Source organism: Panthera uncia, chromosome B4, assembly GCF_023721935.1.
Source record: "Panthera uncia isolate 11264 chromosome B4, Puncia_PCG_1.0, whole genome shotgun sequence".
NCBI lineage: Eukaryota > Metazoa > Chordata > Mammalia > Carnivora > Felidae > Panthera > Panthera uncia.
Window position 1 is genome coordinate 42164076 of NC_064809.1, and position 23433 is coordinate 42187508.

General features: G+C 37.9%; 1 protein-coding gene and 1 long non-coding RNA gene across 3 annotated transcripts in view; one reads left to right on the forward strand and one right to left on the reverse strand.

Annotated features, from left to right (window-relative positions):
- The window catches only part of LOC125920071 (pregnancy zone protein-like), a 125666-nt gene that overhangs the window by 59437 nt on the left and 42796 nt on the right, over positions 1–23433 (reverse strand). Inside the window, exons 30-36 of one of the 2 annotated variants that reach the window (XM_049627044.1) lie at positions 22760–22978; positions 22468–22595; positions 21370–21460; positions 20617–20685; positions 19761–19863; positions 19242–19283; positions 18015–18686 (exon numbers count right to left, since the gene is read on the reverse strand). The exons of the other annotated variant lie outside the window; for it this stretch is intronic. Coding sequence (XP_049483001.1) covers positions 18664–18686; positions 19242–19283; positions 19761–19863; positions 20617–20685; positions 21370–21460; positions 22468–22595; positions 22760–22978 — 675 coding nt within the window. The 3' untranslated portion in view covers positions 18015–18663. Of the gene's footprint in view, positions 1–18014; positions 18687–19241; positions 19284–19760; positions 19864–20616; positions 20686–21369; positions 21461–22467; positions 22596–22759; positions 22979–23433 lie in introns of those variants that run through there. 2 annotated transcript variants of the gene reach the window in all.
- Positions 15477–22781, forward strand: LOC125920088 (uncharacterized). Its single transcript, XR_007456946.1, has 3 exons — positions 15477–15715; positions 17031–17086; positions 22672–22781. It is a non-coding gene; the product is annotated as an uncharacterized LOC125920088 (long non-coding RNA).

The window sequence follows — 23433 nt, forward strand, 5'->3', positions numbered from 1 at the left end:
GCTCTAGTCTATAAATATTGTAAATAATAAAATATATAAACCTGCAGATATGGATTTTTTTTTTTTACCATTTTAACCATTTTTATAGTACTTAAATTTTTTTTTTATTTGAGTAGATTTGACACACAATGTTACGTTAGTTTCAGATGTACAGCATAGGGATTCAACTTCTCTATATGTTATGTATCTCAACCATTTTTAAACCTACAGTTTAATAGCATTAAGAATAGTCACGTTGTTGTGAAACAGATTTCCAGAACTTTTTATTCTTGCAAATCTGAAACTCTATACCCACCAAACTGTCTTTTTTGCCTCTTCCCCCAGCTTCTGATGACTACCACCTGACCTTTTGTTTCTGTGGATTACTTTAGATAGCTCATATAAGTGAAATCACACTGCATTTGTTTTTTGTGATTGCCCTGTTTAATTTAGCACAATGTCTTCAAGGCTCATTTGGGTTGTAACATGTGGCAGGATTTCCTTCTTTTTTAAGGCTGAATGAGATCCCGTTGTATAGAATTTCGTTTATCCATTCCCTCGTTGATGGACATTTAGGTTGCTTCTACCTTCTGGCTATTGTGAACGGCGCTGCTATGAACATGAATGAGCGAATATCCCTTTGAGAACTTCCTTTCCATAGTTTTGGATATAAATCCAAAAGTGAGATTGCTGGATCATATGGTAGGTCTATTTTTAATTGAGGAACCACTATGATCTTCGTAGCAGTTGCACTATTTTACAATGACGCCAATAGTGGACAGGGTTCCAATTTCTCCATATCCTCGTTTTGGTTGTTTGTGTGTTTGTTTTTGATAGTAGCAAGCCTAATGAGTGCGAGATAATATATCATTGTGATTTTGATTTACATTTCTCTGATGGCCAGTGACGCTGCCATTTTTTGGTGTGTTTATTCGTCATTTGTATATCATCTTTGGAGAAATGTCTATTCAAGCTCTTTGCTCATTTATTTATTTATTTATTTTAATTTATTTTTTAATATTTGAAATTTACTGTCGAATTGGTTTCCATACAACACCCAGTGCTCATCACAAAAGGTGCCCTCCTCAATATCTTTGCTCATTTAACAAAGCTTGTTATTGGATATTTTATTGTTGAGCTGTAGAATTTCTTTATATATAATAGATATTAACCCCTAATCAAATATAAGATTTGCAAATATTTTTGCCATTCCATAGATGTTGTCACTCTGTTGATCATGTCTTTGATGTACAAAAGTTCTTAAATTTGAGGTAGTGCAATTATCATTGGCATGTTCAATATCATAAAGCTTCCCCCCTCTGTTTTCTTCTGGGAATTTTATAGTTGTAGGCCCTACATTTATTTCTTAAATCCATTTTTGTGTTAATTTTTGATGAGGGTCTGACTCCATTCTTTTGCATGTCGATATCCAGCTCTTAGCATCATGTGTTGAAGAGATTATCTTTTCCCTCTTCAGTGGTCTTGGCATTGTTGTTGAAGATCATTTATGAGGATTTGATTTTTGGCTCTCTATTCTCTTCCATTGATCTATTTGTCTGTCTTCATGCCAGTATCACACTGTTTTGATTACTGTAGTAGTTTTGTAATATTTTTGAAGTTAAGAAGTCAAGTCTTCCAAACTGATTCTTCTTTTCAAAGCCATTTTAGCTATTCAGAGTCCTTTGAGATTCCACATGAATTTTGTTAGGGATTTTCTTTAGAAAGTGTGGATTTGGGGTGCCTGGGTGATTCAGTTGGTTAAACATCTGACTCTGGATTGTGGCTGAGGTCATGATCTTAAAGCTGTGAGACTGAGCCCCACATTGGGCTCTGCACTGAGGTGTGGAGCCTGCTTAGGATTCTCTCTCTCTCCCCCTCACCCCAATCTCTCTCTCCGTCAAAAAGAGAAAAATAAAAGTGTGGGTTTATTATAGTATACATTTTGCTCTATAATTTTTTTCCTTTAAAATATATATTGTAGATAACTACCCATGTCAACATAATTATCTATATCAAGAGAGATATATTCATTTGAATTACCTTATATGTATGTATTATAATTAATCAATGCCATATTGATATTCAATGTTTTTTTTTTGTTATTCTAGTTATAGCATTCATGAACATCTGTGTTTTTGAAGAGTAGTCTGTAAGGTAAATTACTAGAAGTAGACATATTGGATCAAAGGGTAATGCTAGGATAGGAGTTTTGCAAGGGGAAGGATTTTGTTCATTGCTATATCCCCTTAGTGTCTAGGACAGAACAGTACCTGGTATGTACTAGGTGTTTAATATTCATTTAATGATGAATATATCTATCTATGTCTATGTCTATGTCTATGTCTATGTCTATATCTATATCTATATCTATCATCTATCTATGTCTATATCTATATCTATATCTATATCTATCTATCTATGTCTATCATCTATATATATCTATATCTATATCTATATCTATATCTATATCTACCATCTATCTATGTCTATATCTATATCTATCATCTGTCTATCTATCTATATCTATGTCTATATCTATATCTATATCTATATCTATATCTATATCATCTATATCTATATCTGTCTACATCTATATATACCCTAAATTCCTGAGATATAATTCTTGAGCTCAGTCTCAAAAACTGAGAAGATATTTGCCAAGCAGACTATTGCATATCCTTCTCCCTAGCCATCTTCAAGCTGTGGGTCTAGCTCGATGTAATCTGACCAACGACATATAAGTGGAAAGCTGCTGGGAGCTTATGGAAAACTTTTGTCTTCGTAATAAAAAGTGAAAGTTTCAGTGGTCACACAATAAATGTCTTTCCTCATTCTTCCTGTACGGAAAATGGATGTGATGCTTGAAGGTTTGGTGACCATCTTGATATGATGAAGCAATAGGAGGAGGTGGAGGTCTGCATGCTAAGCAAGTCCAAAAGATAGAAAAGGCCTTGGTGTCGGCCAGCATTATTGGGCAATTGCATCAACCTTGGAATGTCAACCTATGGACTTCTTTCCTATTTGTTTAAGCAACTATTAGTTGCTTTTCTGTTATTTATTGCCAGAGGGATTCCTAGCTGATACAGAGACAGACGCAAAATATTTTCTAGGTAGATAGGTCGGTGTGATGAAAACCACGGGTTTTGAAACAACATGGGGGTTAGGTAATATGCAGGGAGAGTTAGAACCTTTTGTGCCATAAGGGAGAATTTAGATTTCATTCCACAGGCAATTTTGTAGACAGTGAAATGAGTTGGCTGTGGCAGAAACGCAATCACTCTGGTAGGAGGGGGGCACACGCGTTGGAGTAGAGCAATTTAGGAGACAAGGAGACCAACCAGGAGGCTATTTCAGTGTTCAAGTCAGAGAAAATGAGGGCTTAAGTAAGGTTGTGACAGTGGGAAGAGGGGGAAAAAGATGGATTTGAAGTATACCAAACATGACTTAATTAGTAGTTTAATATCGATGAGCACAGTGGAGAGAAGTTATATGACTGCATTTTATCACCTGTAAGACATCATTGATATAAAGGACACCATTATCTAAGCTACTATTTAAAGAAAAAAAAAAAACCTCATCTAATTAAATTACGAATTTCTACTGATTGTAAAACACACCCTGATTTTGGAGATGTGAAAAGATGTGTGTCTTAGAATCAATGAAAATTGGTTAATAGCTAATCTTTATAGGTGCTATGTGCCAGGCATTTGCAGCTTACCTTAATTATGTCACTTAACATGCTCAAATATTTGTGGATTGTTTCTGAGTACACAAAAACAAGAAACTCAAACTTTTTTTTTCTTTTTTCTTTTTTTTTAATGAACTGAGCATGACATTGATATCCAGACCTGGAAGAGATAAGAGAGACACTAATCTCACTCAGGAACACTGATAAAATGTCTTAACTGAAAAGTTAGTAAACATAATCCAACAGCACATTAAAGGAGTACTGATTTTACACCATGATCAAGTTGATTTCATTTCTGTAGAGGTAGGAAGGGATTCGAACAATATCCACTCTTTATAAAAGCACAGTAAAAGAGGAATGAGTGGTTAATTCCATAATTATATAGTATTATACATGCATAATTATACATATATAGTGTCTTTACAAAGTATTTATAGTAAGTCAGAAAGACGACGAAAATGCTATCTTTACTATTCTAAGTTTGCTCTACACATTTCAGCAAATACAAATGAAGTAAACTAGGAGCATTAAGAATAAAAGGAAAAGGTGAGGGGTGCCTGGGTGGCTCAGTCGGTTAAATGTCCACCTTGATTTTGGCTCAGGTCATGATCTCACGGTTTGTGAGTTCGAGCCCCGCATTGGGCTCTGCACTGACGGTGCAGAATCTGCTTTGGATTCTGTCTTTCTCTGCCCCTGCTTTGCTTGCTTTCTCTCTCTCTCTCTCTCTCTCTCCCTCCTTCCCTCTTTCTGTCTCTCAAAATAAATAAATAAACTTTAAAAAAGGAAAAGGTGGGGCGCCTGGGTGGCTCAGTCTGTTAAGCGGCCGACTTCGGCTCAGGTCATGATCTCACAGTCCGTGAGTTCGAGCCCCGCGTCGGGCTCTGTGCTGACAGCTCAGAGCCTGAAGCCTGTTTCAGATTCTGTGTCTCCCTCTCTCTGACCCTCCCCTGTTCATGCTCTGTCTCCCCCTGTCTCAAAAATAAATAAAACGTTAAAAAAAAAAAAAAAAGGAAAATGTGAAATGATGATTATTTGAATACGAGATAAGTTATACCTGGAAAATAGAAGAGAACCAACTAAGAAACTACATCAAACAATAGGAGAGTCAGTAGGTTAGCTGGACGTAAAATTAATATGCAGCAGTGTTTGCCAATATAGAAAACATCTATCAAAACTAAATCACAAAAACCCTATAATTGCACAAATCATTTGACTCAGCAGTTATATTTCTAAGAGTTCAATCTGTTGTTTTACTAGCATTCTTGCAAAATGATGTATGTTCAAGATTATTCGTTGCAGTATTGTTTGTAGTGGCAAAAGACTGGAAACAGCCCAAATTTACATCAGAAGGGAGTTGGTTAATAAAAATATGGGACCTCCATACACTGTAATGCTGTGAGGCTGCAAAAGAAAATCCCCAGAGATCTGGAAACCTGTTTAAGATACACGGTGGGAAAATAAAATGTTAGTTTATGTTACCTTTTATGTTAACAAGGTGGAAATAAGAATTAATAAGCATATTTGTTTGGGTATTGGCAGTTAGGAAGGTTACATAAAACACTAAGAAAAGGGGTTGCCTAAAGGGAGGAGTGAATGAAAAGTAGGCAAATCGGGAGGAAAGGTGAGGAGACAGCTTTTCACTGTGTATCTTTTCTTATATTCTGGTATTTGAGCCACATGACTGCTACCCATTTAAAAAAAAAACATAAATTAAAAAAATGTAAGGAAAATAAGCTAAGTGACTTTTGAAAAGTTGGTGGAACCCTGAACACATTCATTCCATTTTTCTGACATTTAGCTGCACAATTTATGGACCCACAACAAAAACAAAACAAATTGTGCAGATTCACATGGCACTTTGTGTAAAAAAAAGTCACTCATTGTGCCATCATTTATTGCATACTTACTCTACATGACATGTTCTGTAGTTCCTGAAGCTAAAAAGCCCTGACAGAACTGAATCTAGTGAGTGATGGATGAGTAAATAAATGATGAGGCCGCAATGTAGCAAGTGCCTTGAAGGACTTAAATCTAGAGAGTTGGGGAAGGCGTAGGGGGTCACCTAAATCTGACAGAGAAAAAGTTCCTGGGTTGATACCCACGGATCTGAATTTAGAAGGAAAAGTAGAAGTTCTTCAGCTGACAGAGTGCAAAGAGGAGACAACATGGGGGTGTGAAAGGCGTGGTCTCTCTGATGCCCTGCACACAGTCAAGGCCACGTGTGAGGAGAAAGAGAGGAGAAATTGGGAACAGAGGAGGAGGCAGGAAGCAGAATGTAGGGATATGGCATTAAGGTAGAGGCCTTCAGACCAAAATATTCTAAAGTGGAGAAGTGACACGATCAGTTTTGTGCTCCAGAGCTATCATTCTAGTAGCAATGTGGGAGACAGATGGGCAGGTATCCAGAAAAGGAAGTGACATTTGAGCTGATCCCTGAGTAAGAGCTAGCCAGGAAAAGACTAGAGAACAGGTTTCCAGGCAGATGGGTTAGTACGCCTGAAAGACTAAGGTCCTTGGAGCACTTAAGAATATGGAAGAGAGGCACCTGGTGGCTCAGCCAGTTAAGCGTCTGACTCTTGATTTCTGCTTGAGTCATGATCTCATGGTTCATGGGATCAAGTCCCTCATCGGGCTCTTCACTGACAGTGTGGAGCCTGCTTGGGATTCTCTCTCTCCCTCTCTCTCTCTCTGCCCCGATACCCTCTCAAAATAAATAAATTAAAAAAATAAAAGAATATGGAAGAAAGCCAGTGTGAATGGAGCCTGCTGTTCAGGGAGGAAAGTGACATGAGTTTGAAGAGAAAGGTCTGGATCATGAAAGGGCATTGGATATTATTCCAATTGTAGTGAGTAGTCATTTAAAAGCATTTAAGCAAAAGAGTGGTATAATCTTATCGACATTAAAAAAAAAAAAACCCAAAAAACACCACGATTGCTATGTAGAGAATGGATTTAAGAGACCAAGAAGATAAGGGAAGAGATCAGAAAGAAGGTTCTTACAAGGTGAAAGATAATGGTGCTTCAGGTTAGGATCTAGAATGGAGGTAGAGGGAGTAAATATAATTCATTAAGTCATGATACTGTCATTACCAAGACGGTTGACGTAGGAGGAGAGGAAAAGTAAGAAGGAGGGGGCAAGAGTTGAGTTGATGTGTTTAGGAGACATCCAAGTAGAGATCTCTACAAGACATTTCCATCTTTAATAGGAATGTCCCAGAGTGATACTGTGCTCTTACTGTAACCTATCAGGTGGCATATGTTTCAATTTTTCCCATTTTGGGCAACGTTAAATTTGGTCACTTGATTAAGGTGGTATGGGCCAGACTTCTGGTCTATGTTTTCTTTTTCCTTTATAACTAATAAATATTTTATGTACTCCCAGACTCATCAAAATTTCAATGTATTCATTTATTTGTTTATGCCAATATGGAGCCATGGTTTCCTATTTTATTTAATGGGTTATACGTTATTACTACCATTATCTGAATGCTCAAACTGTCCCCCATTTGGCCAGGAAAACTCTTTTTAAGTTGGCTTCTGCGTCCTTGTGACATGTCCTTATCATTCTTTGAGCAATTCTTTATTTCCAGGTCTAGGATAGTTCAGGCTCATCTTATAATTTATCTTCCCCAAACCTGGAATCAGCATTTCTTGAAGGAATGGTTTTTGGCTGTTTTTAGAGGATGATCTTAAACATCAAAAACTGAGCTTGTGGGTCAGATGCTTGTGACAGCATCTTTTACAGAGCAGATTTTTAATTTTAGTGAAGTCCAGTTTATCAATTATTTCTTTCATGGATTATGATTGTGTTATATCTAAAGTCATTGGCATACCCAAGGTCACCTAGATTTTCTTCTATGTTATCTTCTGGGGTTTTGTAGCTTTGTATTTTACATTTAGATCTATGATACCCTTTCAGTTCATTTTTGTGAAGAGTATAAGGTCTGTGTCTGGACCCTGTCCTTTTTTTCCTCCCTCTCTCCTTCCCTCTCTTCTTTTTTCCTCCCTCCCTCCCTCCCTTCCTTCCAGCACCATTGGTTGAAAAGACTGTCCATTCTATTATATTGCCTTTGCTCCTTTGTGAAAGATCATGTGAATTAATTTCTCAGCTCTCTGTTCTGTTCCACTGATCTATTTGTCTTTTCTTTCCCCAATACCATATTGTCTTAATTACTTTAGCTTTATAGTGAGTCTCAAAGTTGGGTGGGAGGTGTCCTCCTAACCTTCTTCTTTTCCTTAAATATGGTGTTGGGTCTTTTGCCTCCTTATATAAACTTTAGAATTAGTTTGTTGATATCCACAAAATAACTTGCTGGAACTTTGATTGGGATTGCATTTAGTAATGAGATCAAGTTGGAAAGACTGACAGCCTGACGATATTGAATCTTCCTATTCATGAACATGGAACATCTCTTCATTTATTTAGCACTTAGATTTCTTTCATCAGAGTTTTATAGTTTTCCTCACGCAGGTTTTATGTATATTTTGTGGGATATATACCTTAAGTATTTCGCTTATGTAAATGGTATTGTGTGTTTAATTTCAAATTCCACTTCTTCATTGTTGGAATATAGGGAAGCAGTTGGCTTTTTATATTCACCTTGTCTCCTGCAACCTTACTTTAGTTGTAGGAGGGTTTTTTGTTGCTGATTCCTTCACATATCTAAACAAACAACCATGTTCTCTTTGAGCAGAGACAGTTTTATTTTCTTCTTTTGCAGTCCATATAACTTTTCTTTTCTTTTCTTTTTTGGCCTTATTGTATTAGGTAGGACTTCCAGGATGATGTTGGAGAGGAGTGATGAGAGGGGATATCCTTCCCTTTCTTCTGATCTTCTGGGAAATTTCCAATTTCTCACCATTACGTGTGATCTTGGCTGTAGGTTTTTAGTAAGTGTTCTTTATGAACTTGGGGAAGTTCTCTATTCCGGAGTTTTTATCATGAATGGGTATCGGGTTTTTTCAAATGCTTTTTCTGCATTTATGCAGACTAATATGACGATGTAATTTTTCTTCTTTAGCCTGTTCATGAGATGATTAATTGATTTTCAAATATTAAACTGGCCTTGCATACCTGGGATTAATCCCAGTTAGCCATTGTGTATAATTCTTTTATACATTGTTGGATTTGATTTACTAATACTTTGTTGGGAATTTTTGTACCTATGCTTATGAGACATATTGTTCATATGTACAAACTACATATTGTAGTTCAAACTGCATATTGTAGTTTTCCTATAATGTGTTTGTCTTGTTTTGGTAACAAATTAATACTGGGCTCATAAAATAAGTTAGGAAGTATGTCCCCTGCTTCCATCTTCTGGAAGAAATTATAGAGAATTGGTATAAATCCTTCTTTAAATATTTGGTAGAATTCACCAGTCAACTGTCTGGGTCTGGTGGTTTCTGTTTTGGAAGGTTATTAGTTACTGATTCAATTGTTAAAATAGATACAGACCTATGCAGATTGTCCATTGCTACTTTTGTGAGTTTTTTCAGAAGTGTCTTTCAAGGAATTGGCTAGTTTCATCTGGGTTATTAAGTGTGTAGGCAGAGAGTTGTCCATAGTATTCCTTTATTATCCTTCTGAGGTCCATGAGATCTTAGTAGTGTCTCTGCTTTCAGTTCTGATATTAGTAATTTGGGTCATCTTTCTTTGTTAGTTAGCTTAAAGAGGATTGTTAATTTTATTGATCTTTTCAAAGAAGCAGTTTTTGGTTTCACTGATTTTCTCTTTTGATTTCCTCTTTTTAGTTTCATTGGCTTCAGCTCTAGTTGTTAAATAATTTTTTTTCCTTATGCCTACTTTGGATTTAATTTGCTCTTCATTTTCTGATTTCTTAAGATGGAAGCTTTGACTATTGATTTTAAGAGTTTATTTTTTCTAGAATATGCCTTCAATGAGGTGAATTTCCATCTAAGCACCGTTTTCACTGTGTCCCACAAATTATGATAAGGTGTATTTTTACTTTCATTTAGTTCATAATACTTTAAAATTTTCTTGAGATTTCTTTGTTGACTCATGTATTAGTTAGAAATATGTTCTTAAATCTCCAAGTATTTTATTTCCAAGTTATCTTTCTATTATTGATTTCTAGTTCAATTCCATCATGGTTTATAAGCAAGCATTGTATGATTTCTATCCTTTTAAACTTGTTAAGGTGCATTGTGTGGCCCAGAATGTGATCTGTTTTGATGAATATTTCATGTGAGCTTGAGAAGAATGTGTATTCTGCTGATTTGGAATTAGGTCGTCTATAGATGTCAATTATATCCAGTTGATTGATGATGCTGTTGAGTTCAACTACATCCTTACTGATTTTCTGCCTGCTATAACGGTCCATGTCTGATAGAGTGTTGTTAATGTCTTTAACTATTGTAGTAGATCCGTCTATTTCTCCTTGAAGATTCATCAGTTTTTCCATCATATATTTTGGTGTTCTGTTGTTAGGCACATACGCAGTAAGAACTGTTACTCTTTTGCAGAGCTGATCCCTCTATCATTCTGGAATGGTTCTCCCTATCCTTGATAGTTTTCCTCGATCTGATGTCTACTGTATCTGAAATTAATATAGCTATTCCTGATTTCTTTTGGTTAGTGTTGGCATGCTATGTCTTTCTCCCTTCCTTTAGTTTGAATTTATATGTGTCTTTATATTTAAAGTGGATTTCTATTTATTTATTTATTTAAGAGAGAGTGGAGAGGGAGGAGAGGTAAAGGAGGGGAGAGAGGGAGAATCTTAAGCCACCTGTATTCCCAGCAGGGAGCCAGAGTTGAGGCTTGATCTCATGACACTGAAATCATGACCTGAGCTGAAACTAAGAGTCAGACACTTAACCGACTGAGCCATCCAGGAAACACTGAATGTTTTCTTGAAGATAACCCTATGTTTTCTTGAAGATAACATAGCTGGGTTTTATTTTTTGATCCATTCTGACAATCTCTGTTTGTTTGTTTGTTTGTTTGTTTGTTTCTTTCTTTCTCTTTCTTCCTTTTTTTAAAGTAGGCTTCATGCCCAACATGGGGCTTGAACTCACAACCCTGGGATCAAGATTCAGATGCTCTACCAACTGAGTCAGCCAGGCATCCCAACCTGTTTTTAACTGGTATATTTAGACCATTGACGTCTAATGGGTTTGTTATTGATATAGCTGAGTTAATACCTATGATAATTTCTACTGTTTTACATTTGTTGCCCTTATTGTTTTTGTCCTACTTTTGTCTTCCACTCATTTTTCTGAAATTTGTGATTTTAATTGGGCTTTTTATGAGGCCATATATTTTTAGTGGTGACAGTCTTTATTATTGTGTCATTTGTTTCAGCTGCAGATAGCTGAATCGGTCCTCTTTTGGGATTTTACAGAATCTAGTATTTCCACTGGAATGCCTAAGTCATACCCTATCAGCACAGAGCCTGTCACAAGGCCGATCCCATGACCTGGGAGATCATGACCTGAGCCAAAATCAAGAGTCAGACGCTTAACAGACTGAGCCACCCAGGCGTCCCGAGTTGTATTTTATTTTAATTAATTAATTAAAGCTAAGTTTTTGAGCTTGCTGAACAAATTCTTATTGCGAATTATATAATTTGCACTTTAAAAACAACACCACAAAGTCGGGACTGTTACTATCTCTTTTTAAAAAAAATTTTTTTTTAACGTTTATTTATTTTTGAGACAGAGGGAGACAGAGCATGAATGGGGGAGGGTCAGAGAGAGGGAGACACAGAATCCGAAGCAGGCTCCAGGCTGTGAGCAGTCAGCACAGAGCCCGACGCGGGGTTTGAACTCACGGACCGTGAGATCATGACCTGAGCTGAAGTCGGATGCTTAACCGACTGAGCCACCCAGGCGCCCCTATCTCTCTTTTTTAGATAAGAAAACTGAAATATTGAGTTGATTAGCACATGACCTATAAGTAGTCGAATCAGCATTCAAACTCAAGCAGGACTGATACTCAACGTATACTTATTGACTGCATACAGGCGTTGTTCTAGGTTCTGAACATGTCAGTGACCAAAACAAAGTCTATTCTCGTGGTGGAGCTCTATTCTTGAGGAGAGAGAAAAATTGTAAACAAATGGTAGGTATATGGTGCTTCGTGCTGTGGATAATAGTAAAGCGGGATAAGGTGGACAGGGAGTGTGTGTGTGTGTGTGTGTGCACATGTGTGTACATACTTTGTGTATGTGCTTTGTGTTGGAGCCTTCTCCTTCAAGATGACATTTAAACAAAGACCTAAAGAAGGTGAAGGTGTAAAACATACAGATTCCATGAAACAGAATTGTGTGGCGGGAGGGTGTTTGAGGAAGAGTAAGGAGGCTGGGAAGGCTGGAACAGGGTGACTGAAGGGAAGTGAGTAGGATATAAGTCAGACGGTAGTAGGTAGAGAATGGGATGTTGATCGTGTGGGGCCCATAAGCCGTTCCAAGGCTTTGTCTCTTATTCTGAGCTATTTGAAGTATTTTGTGGATCACTTGGAAAGTTGTTACTTTAGGGGCGCCCGGGTGGCTCAGTCAGTTAAGCGTCCAGCTTCGGCTCAGGTCATGATCTTGCGGTCCATGGGTTTGAGCCCCGTGTTGGGTTCTGTGCTAACAGCTCAGAGCCTGGAGCCTGCTTCAGATTCTGTCTCCCTCTCTTTTTCTGTCCCTTCCCTGCTCACGTTCTGTCTCCGTCTCTCTCCCAAAAATCAATAAACGTTAAAAAGTTCGGAAAAAAAGATTGTTACTTTAGAGAATACATTGTGGGGACAGAGGTGCTAAACTGGGGGCTATCAGTCAGGAAATTACTTCAATAATCCACGTAAGTGATAAAGCCAGCGTGGGCTAGGGAGATAACAATGGAAGTAATGAGAAGTAACCAGATTCTAGATATATTTTGGAGGTAGAGCTGCTATGATATAGCAATTCCAAGGTTTTCGGCTGATTAGTTGAAGAATGCATTTACCATTTCTTGATATTGGATAGGCTCTGGAAAGAGCAGTTTTCTATTTTTTTTTTTTTGAGGGAGAAGTCAGGATTTCTGTTTTGAATGTCATAGGTTTATAATGTCAAACAGACATTTACATGTAGTTGTTGAGTGGACAGTTGTATTTACAACTCCATAGTTATATAGGGTGGCCCACGCTACATAAAAGCTTGGAGGTTATCAGCATACCGATGGCACTAGTGTTTAAAGCATAAACCTTGGGTGAAATGCCCATGGAGTGAGCACAGAGAGAAAGTTCCAAAGATGGGGGTTTACTACCCACTTTTTCCTTCTCTTCATTTTTTTCTCCTTCAGCAACTATTGTATGTTCTCTGATAGACACAAAGACTACTAATGTGATACGGAAAATTAAGAGAAGTCTTTTCATTCACCACCTTTCCTACATTTCTAAAGTAAGAATTCTGTGAAAGGCCGATCCACAAGATATTAGAATTGCCCACTTACAAACCTAAAATTCGTATGGAACCATAAGAGACCCTGAATAGCCAGAGCAATCTTGAGCAAGAAGAACAAAATGAGAGGCATCACACTTCCTGATTTCCAACTGTATTACAGAGCCACAGAAATCAAAACAGTAGGGTACTGGCATAAAAACAGACACATCGGCCAATGGAACAAAACAGCGCAGATATAAACCCACACGTTTATAGTAAATTGATCTTCAACAAGGGGAGCAAGATCATATGGGGCAAGGAAAGTCTCTTCAATAAATGTTGTGGGGAAAACTGGAAATCTACATACAAAAGAAGAAAGTTGTGCCCTTTTCTTACACATACACAACAATCAATTCAGAATGGATTAAGACTTAAGCATACAACTGTAAAACTCCTAGAAGAAAACAGAGAGCAAGTGTCTTGGCAATGATTTCTTGGATATGACACTAAGAGCACAGGCGACAAAAGCAAAAACAGACAAATGGGACAACATCAAACAAAAACGCTTCTGCACAGCCAAGGAAATGATTAGCAAAGTGAAAAGGCAGCCTGTGGAATGGGAGAAAATAGTTCACGAATCATGTGTCTGATAAAGGGTTAGTATCCAAAGTAATAAGGAGCTCACATGACTCAATAGCAACAGCCCCCCAGAACAACCCCTCTGCCACTCAAATCCCCCAAACCAACACCAAAAAATGATTAAAAATGGGCAAAAGACCATTTCTCCAGAGAAGACATACAAATGGCCTACAGGTAAGTGAAAAGATGTTCGACATCAATAATCATCAGGAAAATGCAAATCAAACCCACGATGAGATAGTACCTCACAACTGTTAGGACAGCCATTCTGAAAAAGTCAAAAGCTAAGTGTTTAGAAGGATGTGGAGAAAAGTGACCCCTTATACCTGTCGGTGGAAATGTAAATTGGTAAAGCCATTACGGAAAACAGGTATTTATAGAAATACCACATGATCCAGCAATCTCACTTCTGGGTATATACGCAAAATAATTGGAATCAGGATCTCAAAGAGCTATGTGAGCTTCCATGTTTACTGCAGCATTAGTTACAATAACAAAGACATGGAAACAACTAACTGTCTATAGACAATAGAATAAAGAAAATGTGTGTATACATGCAGTGGAATAGACTCAGTTTTAAAAAAGAAGGAAATCCTGCCATTTGCTACTACATGGATGAACTTGAAAGACGTCATGCTAAAGGAAAGAAACCAGACACAGAAGAACAAATGCTCTATGGTCTTACTTGTATCAGAAATCGAAAACAGTGAAACTCAACAGGCAGAGAGTAGTGTTACCAAAAGCTGAGGGTAAGGAGAATCAGGGAGATGTTGGTTAAGGGGTATATGGTTTCATTCACGCAAGATGAAGAAGGTTAGAAATCTGTAGAGCATAGTGCATATAGTTAACAATATTGTGTGCTTAAAAATTTCTTAGAAGAGAAGATCTTAGATTAAATGTTCTTATCAAAAAAGAAAGAGGGAAGAAACGGATGACAGTCACATCTATGGTATTGTATATGGTGGTGGTTTCATAAGTATATAACATACGTATCTTCAAACTCATCAAGATGTATACGTTAACTATATATGGCTTTTTTGTATGTCAATCATAACTCAAGAAAATTAACTACTTAGAAATAAAGGAAGGAAGGAAGGAAGGAAGGAAGGAATTAACTGACTACGCTAGGCCTTGAATTAGTCATAGTGGTTTCACAATAATGGTAACTAAGAATAAGAAATTTCAACTTTTGGGGTAAGGAAATAGAAGTTTTGACAATTTTTAAGAACACTTACTGCTGTAGCAGATATGAATTAGGAACCACAAACCGTGTCATTCAAAACGTGTACCACTTTTTAAATGAAATCTAATTCTGTTTCCATTTTTCCAAATTTCTGGGTGAGAATTAATCTCAGTTTTTATTAGAGCTTTTCTCACACTGGGATTTGTAAAGCAAAATGTCTGGGAAGGTTGCTTTACTGTTCGCTTGAAATGGTTACTCTTGATGTGACTGTGCCATTGTCCAACCCCTCAGCCCCTTTGAAGCCTGGCCGTTTGGGCCCAAGAATGTTTGCTGAGACTGGGAGCTCTTTGGTTCAGGGTGACCTCACATAGTCATTTAACTCAGAGGTCCTATCTTTCCCCTGGGTGCAATGAGGGAGAGGACCCCAGATGCCCACTATCTCGGGTCACACAAACCTCCACCCACCTCCTGGTTTTGGATTCTCCCTGCCAGCTGGGCTCCTACTCTTCCCTCCCTGCAAAAGACTTCTTTCTTCTCTTCATGAGCGCCTAGAGTGATTTGCTCAGATAGGCAGGGCTTTCACATAGTTATCTTTAAGCAACCTCTACTTCTGACCTTGAAAATTCTTTTAAGGCCAAAGAACACAAGGTCCTGGCTAGGCTTTGAAATAGGGAAGGGAAAAACAAGGGATCGGAATCAGCACAGATCACATTCTTTGCAAATCCTTTTGAGGAGTGAAAACAAAACACCAGTTCATATTTCAATAAGTTACCCTTCCATGTTATTCAGGGAAGGAAGCTGGGAAACAGAAATATTTCACTTATTTTGGGAGAAGCAGAATGAACATGCAGAGTTTCAGTTCAGGTATGTGTGTGTGTATGTGTTTGTGTGTGTGTGTGTGTGTGTGTGTGTGTATGTGTGTGTATATTTTGGGGGCGGAATATATCATATATATCATATATATATATATATATATATATCTCTTTTGGGGGGAAAAAGAAAGGAAAAAATAAAGGGAGAGAACAGGCTAGTTATCATTTTGGTAATTTCCATTTTTACATGTACATCTCTATAACCTCACATTATTGGATAAAAACATGCAGAGACTTCTGGTGCTTGGGTCCCATGTCATGATTTTCATGGAAAAATTTACCATCTCCCTGATTTCTTCTTTGGTCCCTATTTGATAATGCCGTTACTGTCCCACACATATATTTTCCCTGTTTGTGCAAGCAAAAATATGGTCCTAGAAATATGGAATTTTAATCCTAGGATTCAATAAAGAGCCCTAGCATTAAAAGACTTAACTCTTTTTCTGGGAACTGTAAAATGTTGGAAAAATATGTTAATCTCTGGTTCTTACTTCTCCCTTTCCTTATGTAAAAGTGGATCTTGACCTCATAAGAAAGGGATCAGAATTCGTAGTGATAAATTAACGAATAAACTGTGTTTATTCTTCTCTCTTTGGAAAACCTAGGATGAAATAAATAAGCATTCTGGATTAGGGAAAGGATTTCTTAGCCTCCTGGCTGACCTGCCCTCCCATCCTCCCTCTTGTCTTCCCATCTAATCCCTGTGATTGAGAAACCTCTGTTTCTTACCAAATTCTCACGTTTGAATTCAGATCTTTTGGGTCATCTTTAAAGATTTCTTCTAAATTTTCCATTTTGAAACACTGTGCCTTGATTCTGAGGAAGGCCAAGGAGAATGGTTTTTCACACTGTTTCTAGTCTTTTTTCAGGAACAGAGAATTAGATTTCATTTTTTTTTGGCAATGCGACTTCATGGGAAATATTATATTCATGCATCAGGATGCACAGAATATCTAATTATTTCTCTCTTTCTGATGTTAGCAATCATTGGTGTTCAAGACTTAGATACATTATTTCATTATGAGTTGCAAAATGGGTTTAGATAAAATTAGAAAACATAGAAAAGTCTCTGAGATGTTTAAAATGCTATGCAAATATAAAATTACATCAATATTGAATTTTCCTATGAAGGAGGAGGAGGAGGAGACCCACATAAGAGAGAAATAAAAAGTAAATAGACAAAATTCCTCCAACCCTTATGGGTTGAGAATTCTTTGATAAAGAGGACAACAATTGAAAGATAATTGGGCTTCTGAATAAAATGTACATCCATTTCCCTCCTTTTCTTTTCTCAACCCCTTTTAAAGGATGCTGAAGACAAGAAGAAACACACAGTAGGGCTGAAAGTGAAAGGGGGTATCAGGTAAGAGTTCTCCACCATTACCCTCCACAGAACATGGATTTTAGCAGTTATGAGAGTACCCTGGGGGGGGTTGGGAAGTCCAATGGGGAAGTTCTGGCCCACTGTTGGGAAAGAATCCAAGAATAGATGCACTGAAAAAGGTAAGAGGAATATTTTTACTTTGCCTTCATCACCGTTCCCTAAAGCAGCACATTTTTGGTGGCAGGAGAGACCCCCGTGGCCTGCGACTTTTCCCATGGGGGTAAGTGAGAACATACTGAGTGCCCCATTAAAGTTGGGCTTGGTCATGTGACTTGCTTTAGCCAATAAAATGCAAATGAAAGTTATATACACCACATTTGAGGCAAAGCTTTTTTTTTTTTTTTTTTTTTTATGTTTATTTACTTTTGAGAGAGAGAACTGGAGAGTGAGCAGGGGGAGGGGCAGAGAGAGAGGGAGACAGAGAATCCCAGGCAGGCTCTGCTCTGCCAGTGCAGAGCCCGATGTGGGGTTCAAACTCACGAACTGCACCATGAGATCATGACTTGAGCCCAAATCAGGAGTCCAATGCCCAACCGACTGAGCCACCCGGGTGCCCCTGAGCCAAAGTTTTCTGAGCCATTGCTTGATTCAGCTCTTTCTCTTTTCCCTCTTCCATGAGAATAGTTTATCCTCATAACAATACTTTGAGATAGGGTCTGTTATTCCCATTTCTTTGTGAGAAATCCGAAGCAGAGAGTTGAGTAACAGCCCCAGTCATTCAGCTGGTGAGACAGGGATGGAGTCAGAATTTGACTCTAGGTAGTCTGGCCCCAGTGTCTAGATTTTAGCCACTGCACAATACTGCCTGTCACCAACACATTTTCTTACTCCAATCACTTTAGTCTCCTGTGAAGTCCATTTCTGATGGACTTTCTTTTTTTTTTTTTTTTAAATTTTTTTTTTAACGTTTATTTATTTTTGAGACAGAGAGAGACAGAGCATGAACGGGGGAGGGTCAGAGAGAGGGAGACACAGAATCTGAAACAGGCTCCAGGCTCTGAGCTGTCAGCACAGAGCCCGATGCGGGGCTCGAACTCACGGACCGCGAGATCATGACCTGAGCCGAAGTCGGCCGCTTAACCGACTGAGCCACCCAGGTGCCCCAACTGATGGACTTTCTTAAGGACGAAGATAAACATTTCTTGCTTCCTCTCCAAAAATATTTATGCCTAACTAATCAATACTACTTACTTACCTCCGTCTAAACAAAGGCTTCCTAGACCAATGAATGAGTTTTTTTCCCTAAGATTTCTCAGAACATAAACTATTTTCAGTTATTCTCTGTTCGACTTTATATGCAATAGCCACAGCTGAACTATCAGCAGATGTTACACATCTGTATTCTTCACATTATTTAAAACAACATAACATTTCATGTAAGCATGTAATTGATATTTGATAAATGAACGATTGAACAAATGATAGCTTGCCCAGAAACATATATTTATTCAACAAGCCTCTTTGATGTCTGTATCACAGAGACAAACGACTCCATTTCTTCTCAACAGAAGTATAGGACAGGGAATCCAACAAAATATGGAGCCTAAATACGGTCTTCAAACATTGCCATGCTCTGCATCTATGGAGGGAAGAGAAACATAGGAAGGTGGTGGGGTTTCCTCAGGAACATTCCCTCGGCTGAGCCTGGGCTAGAACAGGGGTTGGCACGCTTTTGCTATGAAAGGGCGTATGGTAAATATTTTGGATGTTGCAGGCCATGTGGCTTATGTCATAACTATTCAACATATGAAAACAGCTGTAGAAAATAATGCAATGAGCGTGGCTCTGTTCCAATAAAAACTTCATTTACAAAAATAGATGTTGGGCTAGATTTGGCAGGAGAATTAAATAGTTGTCCCTTGGGCTGAAGGGGACGGATTAACTGTGATGTAAAATGTTGCCTGTCCGTGATAGCTATCCTACAAACAAACACGCAAACAAAACCTATTGACTTTACTGATAACAGTGTGGCTATCTGAAATTGGAGAGGCCACGGTTTTCTCTTTGTGTGAGAATGTGCCACGTGAACTGTCTTGGGTCTAGGAAAAGACTTGTAGAGAATTTTAAATTTAGAAGAAACTTAGGGAGCATAGTTCATGCGGAATGAGGGTGGTCCTGGCGTGTGACCTCTTACCTATGCTGCAGGGGGCGATGTACTCAGCAATGGCAGACTCATCTGAAAGAATCGTTGGATGAAAGGAGACAAAAAACAAATCTATAAACGGGAGCCCATACTAAGTCTGTTCACTTTACTTTTGGAGACAAGTACACATCAGGATTGTCAAAACTCTACATAAATACACAAGTGTTGAACAGGATAGTTAAAATATCTATATTCGAACATTCACCTGTCATAAACTGCCTTTCCTCTTTACATTATCTTTTTATGTGGATTATGTTCCCTACGTCTCTAAAATATTTGCGAGCAGTGTCCAGATATTATCTTTCTTCTTAAATTTCTAAGTTTCTGACTCAGTAGATAGTGATGAATTTGTTCCACTAATAGTTGCTACAATATGTATCTTAGAGCAAAGAGACAAACAGATGTAGCACTGACCGAATGGACTAAAACCAGGATCTGTTGTAACAACGGATTCTATTTCTTGGCTCTGGGTTGAGACTTATTTAGTTGTTTCAGTTTCTTCTCACTTACCTGGCTCATAGTAATCATAGACTTTGACAATCGCTGGCTTGAGGTCCCTTACTGGGATATCTTGCAGAACCGTGAAGGAAAAGCTGAGTGTCTGATTTGTTACCTAAAAGGACAAGTGGGAGGAATGAAGAGTCTAGAAAGTGTCCTTCCTCTTCCTTGAGTAAATTATATTCTTTCTTTGCTCTCTGACCCTCATGCAATGGTGTCTTTTAGGTGAGCAAACATTTATGGGTGACAAGATGGATTTCACATGCAACTTTGGAAACACTTTACTGTGATCAAAATTCCCCAGATTTTCTCCTAAATAGCTGAGACAATCTACATTCTCTGGTAGGCTTAGCTATGAGATTAACTCTCTGGGCCTGTGTGAGGGTTTGCCAAGATGCAGAGACTTGGCTTCGTAACATCTGTAATTATCAAGCTATTCTTTTTGTGTGACTGGATAAGACATTCCCTTTGCTTTATAGTCAGATTTGAAGATATTCATGAAGTCTACATTTTATTTTATCTTATAGAGGGATGTATCAGGATGTTTACACTATCATTAATCAACCACTATCGTACATTTATTCTTTGGGGGGAGGTCTTTGAAATAACAGACACAATAACCTTTTTGTTCATTGATGTTCTACTTGCAATTTCATAGACATATTCATTTTCCAATTTGAACATAATTAAAGGGAGCAGAACACTCCATGGGTCTAAAAGGAGACTTTTATTCTTTTAGAATAAAGGAACTTTCTGGAAAGGTGCTACTAATTACTGCTTACCTCATATTACTTATTTTCTAATGAAGAGACCCACTTGAAAAGACCACCATGATGTATAGTCTCAGCCAAAATGTCAGAGCTCTTACCTGTTCCACATAAATGAGGACATGATTATTGCTGACTTCCGTCCTGCTCACATGACTAGATCTTTCGAGCTGAAGAAAATTAGAAAATTTAAAAAGTTAGCAAATGAGAGAAGATTGTAGTCAGGGAAAAATGTCCAAATGATGTCAGGGATAGGATTCTTATAAGTCATTTTCATGATTAAATAGCCAGGGTACATTAAAGATATAAAACATGGGTGGCGGGGGGGCGGAAATCACATTTGGATACAGGCTTCAGTGTTATCATGTCTTGACCATGAAAAAATCATCTGGCTTTGTGTGATGAGAAGGAAGCCAGTATTTTCAGATCAGGATTTCCATCATGCTTCAATATCCAAATAACACATTAGACCCTCTGGCATCTTTAATGATTCTAATTCACATTGCTTCTGTCATTGCCAAATGTTTGAGAGCATATCAGCCAATCTGATACTTAATCAAAGTCTGTCTTTCTTGCATTGTTATAGTAAAATACAGCTTTGTACCCATGTGCTTTAATTCCCTAACTAGACTGCGAATGGCTTAAGGACAGGGACTCCTCTTGGGTTTCTCTGGTATCACACAAGTCCCTCGGCTTAGAGACAAATAAACAATTATTGAATTTAATTTCCTGGGTTTGAGAAAAATATTTTGGGGGCAGGATGATAATGATAAGGCTTTGCTATTGGTAGGCTTCTAGTTTGAATATACAGAGCATCCTTTGTATGAAATTTACTAGGCTTAAAATTCACCTACCATTTTTATTGTTGGTTTCAAGGGGATAAAACCAGATATCATCTTCACATCAACAATCACCATATTGGAGACAGGACGGCTCCCTGTGTAACTATAGTGTCAAAGGGAAAAGGAGTAAGGGCTTTGTATGTGAAAGAAAGCCAGAGTCCCTCCTTCAAGACCTACCATAAACCTATCTTCTTGAAGTTTTCTGTGACATTATGACTCCTAGAAATCTGTGTTCCCCAGACATGTATGACACTGATGTTTGGAACCCTGAATGTATATCAGATCTACTGTTTACTAAAATCATAGATGTTTAAGCCCCAGTCCCAAACTATCAAATCCGAATCTTTGGGAATGGAGCTTAGTAGTTTGCATTTGTTAACACATGATAGTTTTTGGACACTTCATCTATATGTTTGTTATTTAGTAGGTATTACTTTAATATTTTTAATTAACTTGAATGTAGCATGTCTCCCAGAAAGGCTCCAAAGTGTTGTAAGATCGGATAGACTTTTATACTTTTATGCAAGTAAGATTTGTTTTACAATATCAATATCATTAATATTAGTTACATAGTATTCTATTGCTGCTATGTTTTCTTAGGGTTCCTATAAATTTTTGATGGGTTATTATAGGGCAATTTCTATATCTTATATGCAATTTATACTTCTCTTTAATATTAGCATTTGCTATTTATCTGATTAGAAAAATAATAAAATAGAATATAATCATTCAGAAGAGGTAAAGAAGACTTTCTTCAACCTAAAGTGCAAATCTTTGTGGAAAATAATTTACTCTTCAGTGATGCGTTGAACAAAAATTAGTGTAAAAGTAGGGAATTTTTAACATTCGAATAGTCCACACTTTTTATTTGACAGTTTAAGACCAGACTTTGCTTTTAAAGGCTTTGGAAGTATTACTGAAACTTTAAGACAAAAAAAGTTACTAAATAAAAGAATCACTTCATGGTGATAGAAGGCTAACTTCATTAGTAGATATAACAGCTTTAAATTATACCCACCTACTAGCATAGCTTCAAAATATATTATTAAATACTGATGGTTCCAAGTAGCTTTTAGACTCAGGATCGCATGATTCAGCCACAAGTCTTACCTGACACTCAGTGAGATCTGGAAGCTGGTGTGAGCTTTGGGTCCATCACAAGTTTGGGGTACAGTCTGCACCTTCAGAGTAAATGCGGAGTCCTCCTTCTCTGGAAGAATATTGTATTTCATGGATGCCTGTGGAACGGCAATGCACCATCAGCTTCTCTCTTTGCCTGGAACGCCTCACTTTTTCATCATTTCACTCCTCCAGATTTGCCCTTTCCATGTTCAGAAACGAGAGACCAGGACTCCTCTTTCATTCGGTAAGGTTAAAATTTCCAACATAACTTGAGTCTCACCTGAAGATACACACATCTGTCCCCAGTCACCGTTATGGCATATTGCCCAGGCAGCTCTGGCAATGAGACCTGATGCAGTAACAGGAAGTTGGTTTTGTCCACTTGGAAATTCGTGAAAAATGTCTGTGAATTCCGAATGGTCACCTGTGCAGCTTTCTCAGTCCTGGTGAATGTGGCTGCTCCATATCTGGACAAGGCATGGAGAGCCACCACCGTGTCCTGGAAGAGAGGAGTGGAGAACCCACCCCCAAAGAGTGAGTTTTTGGTAGCAGGGACTGCCCCCAAAGTCTGTGTGGGTTACCACAAGGGGATGATGGCTTTTTCCCCCTGAAGTATACATCTGCTAATTGTGTTTCCTTTTTCTCTGCCTTTCAGGCACCATCAAAGTTATGCTACAGTTTCCGCAAGTGAAATAAAAGATTTCTGATGCCAATTAGCCTGGCAATTTGTTTTCACTTGTATTAGGTTTGTCCTAAGGGACTATTCCCCTACGTCCAGAGATTACGGCCTACCCTTTCTCATCAATGGTGCTCCTGGCTATAGCTGTCCAAGATTGGGTCTAAAATTGACAAGTTAGGAAAAAGAGTGAATGGTGTTAATTTAGGTAGAAGAGTGACTGAAATTGGCTGCGAGTAGTGATATGAGACCATTGCACTTTCCCAAGTTTCTTTCCC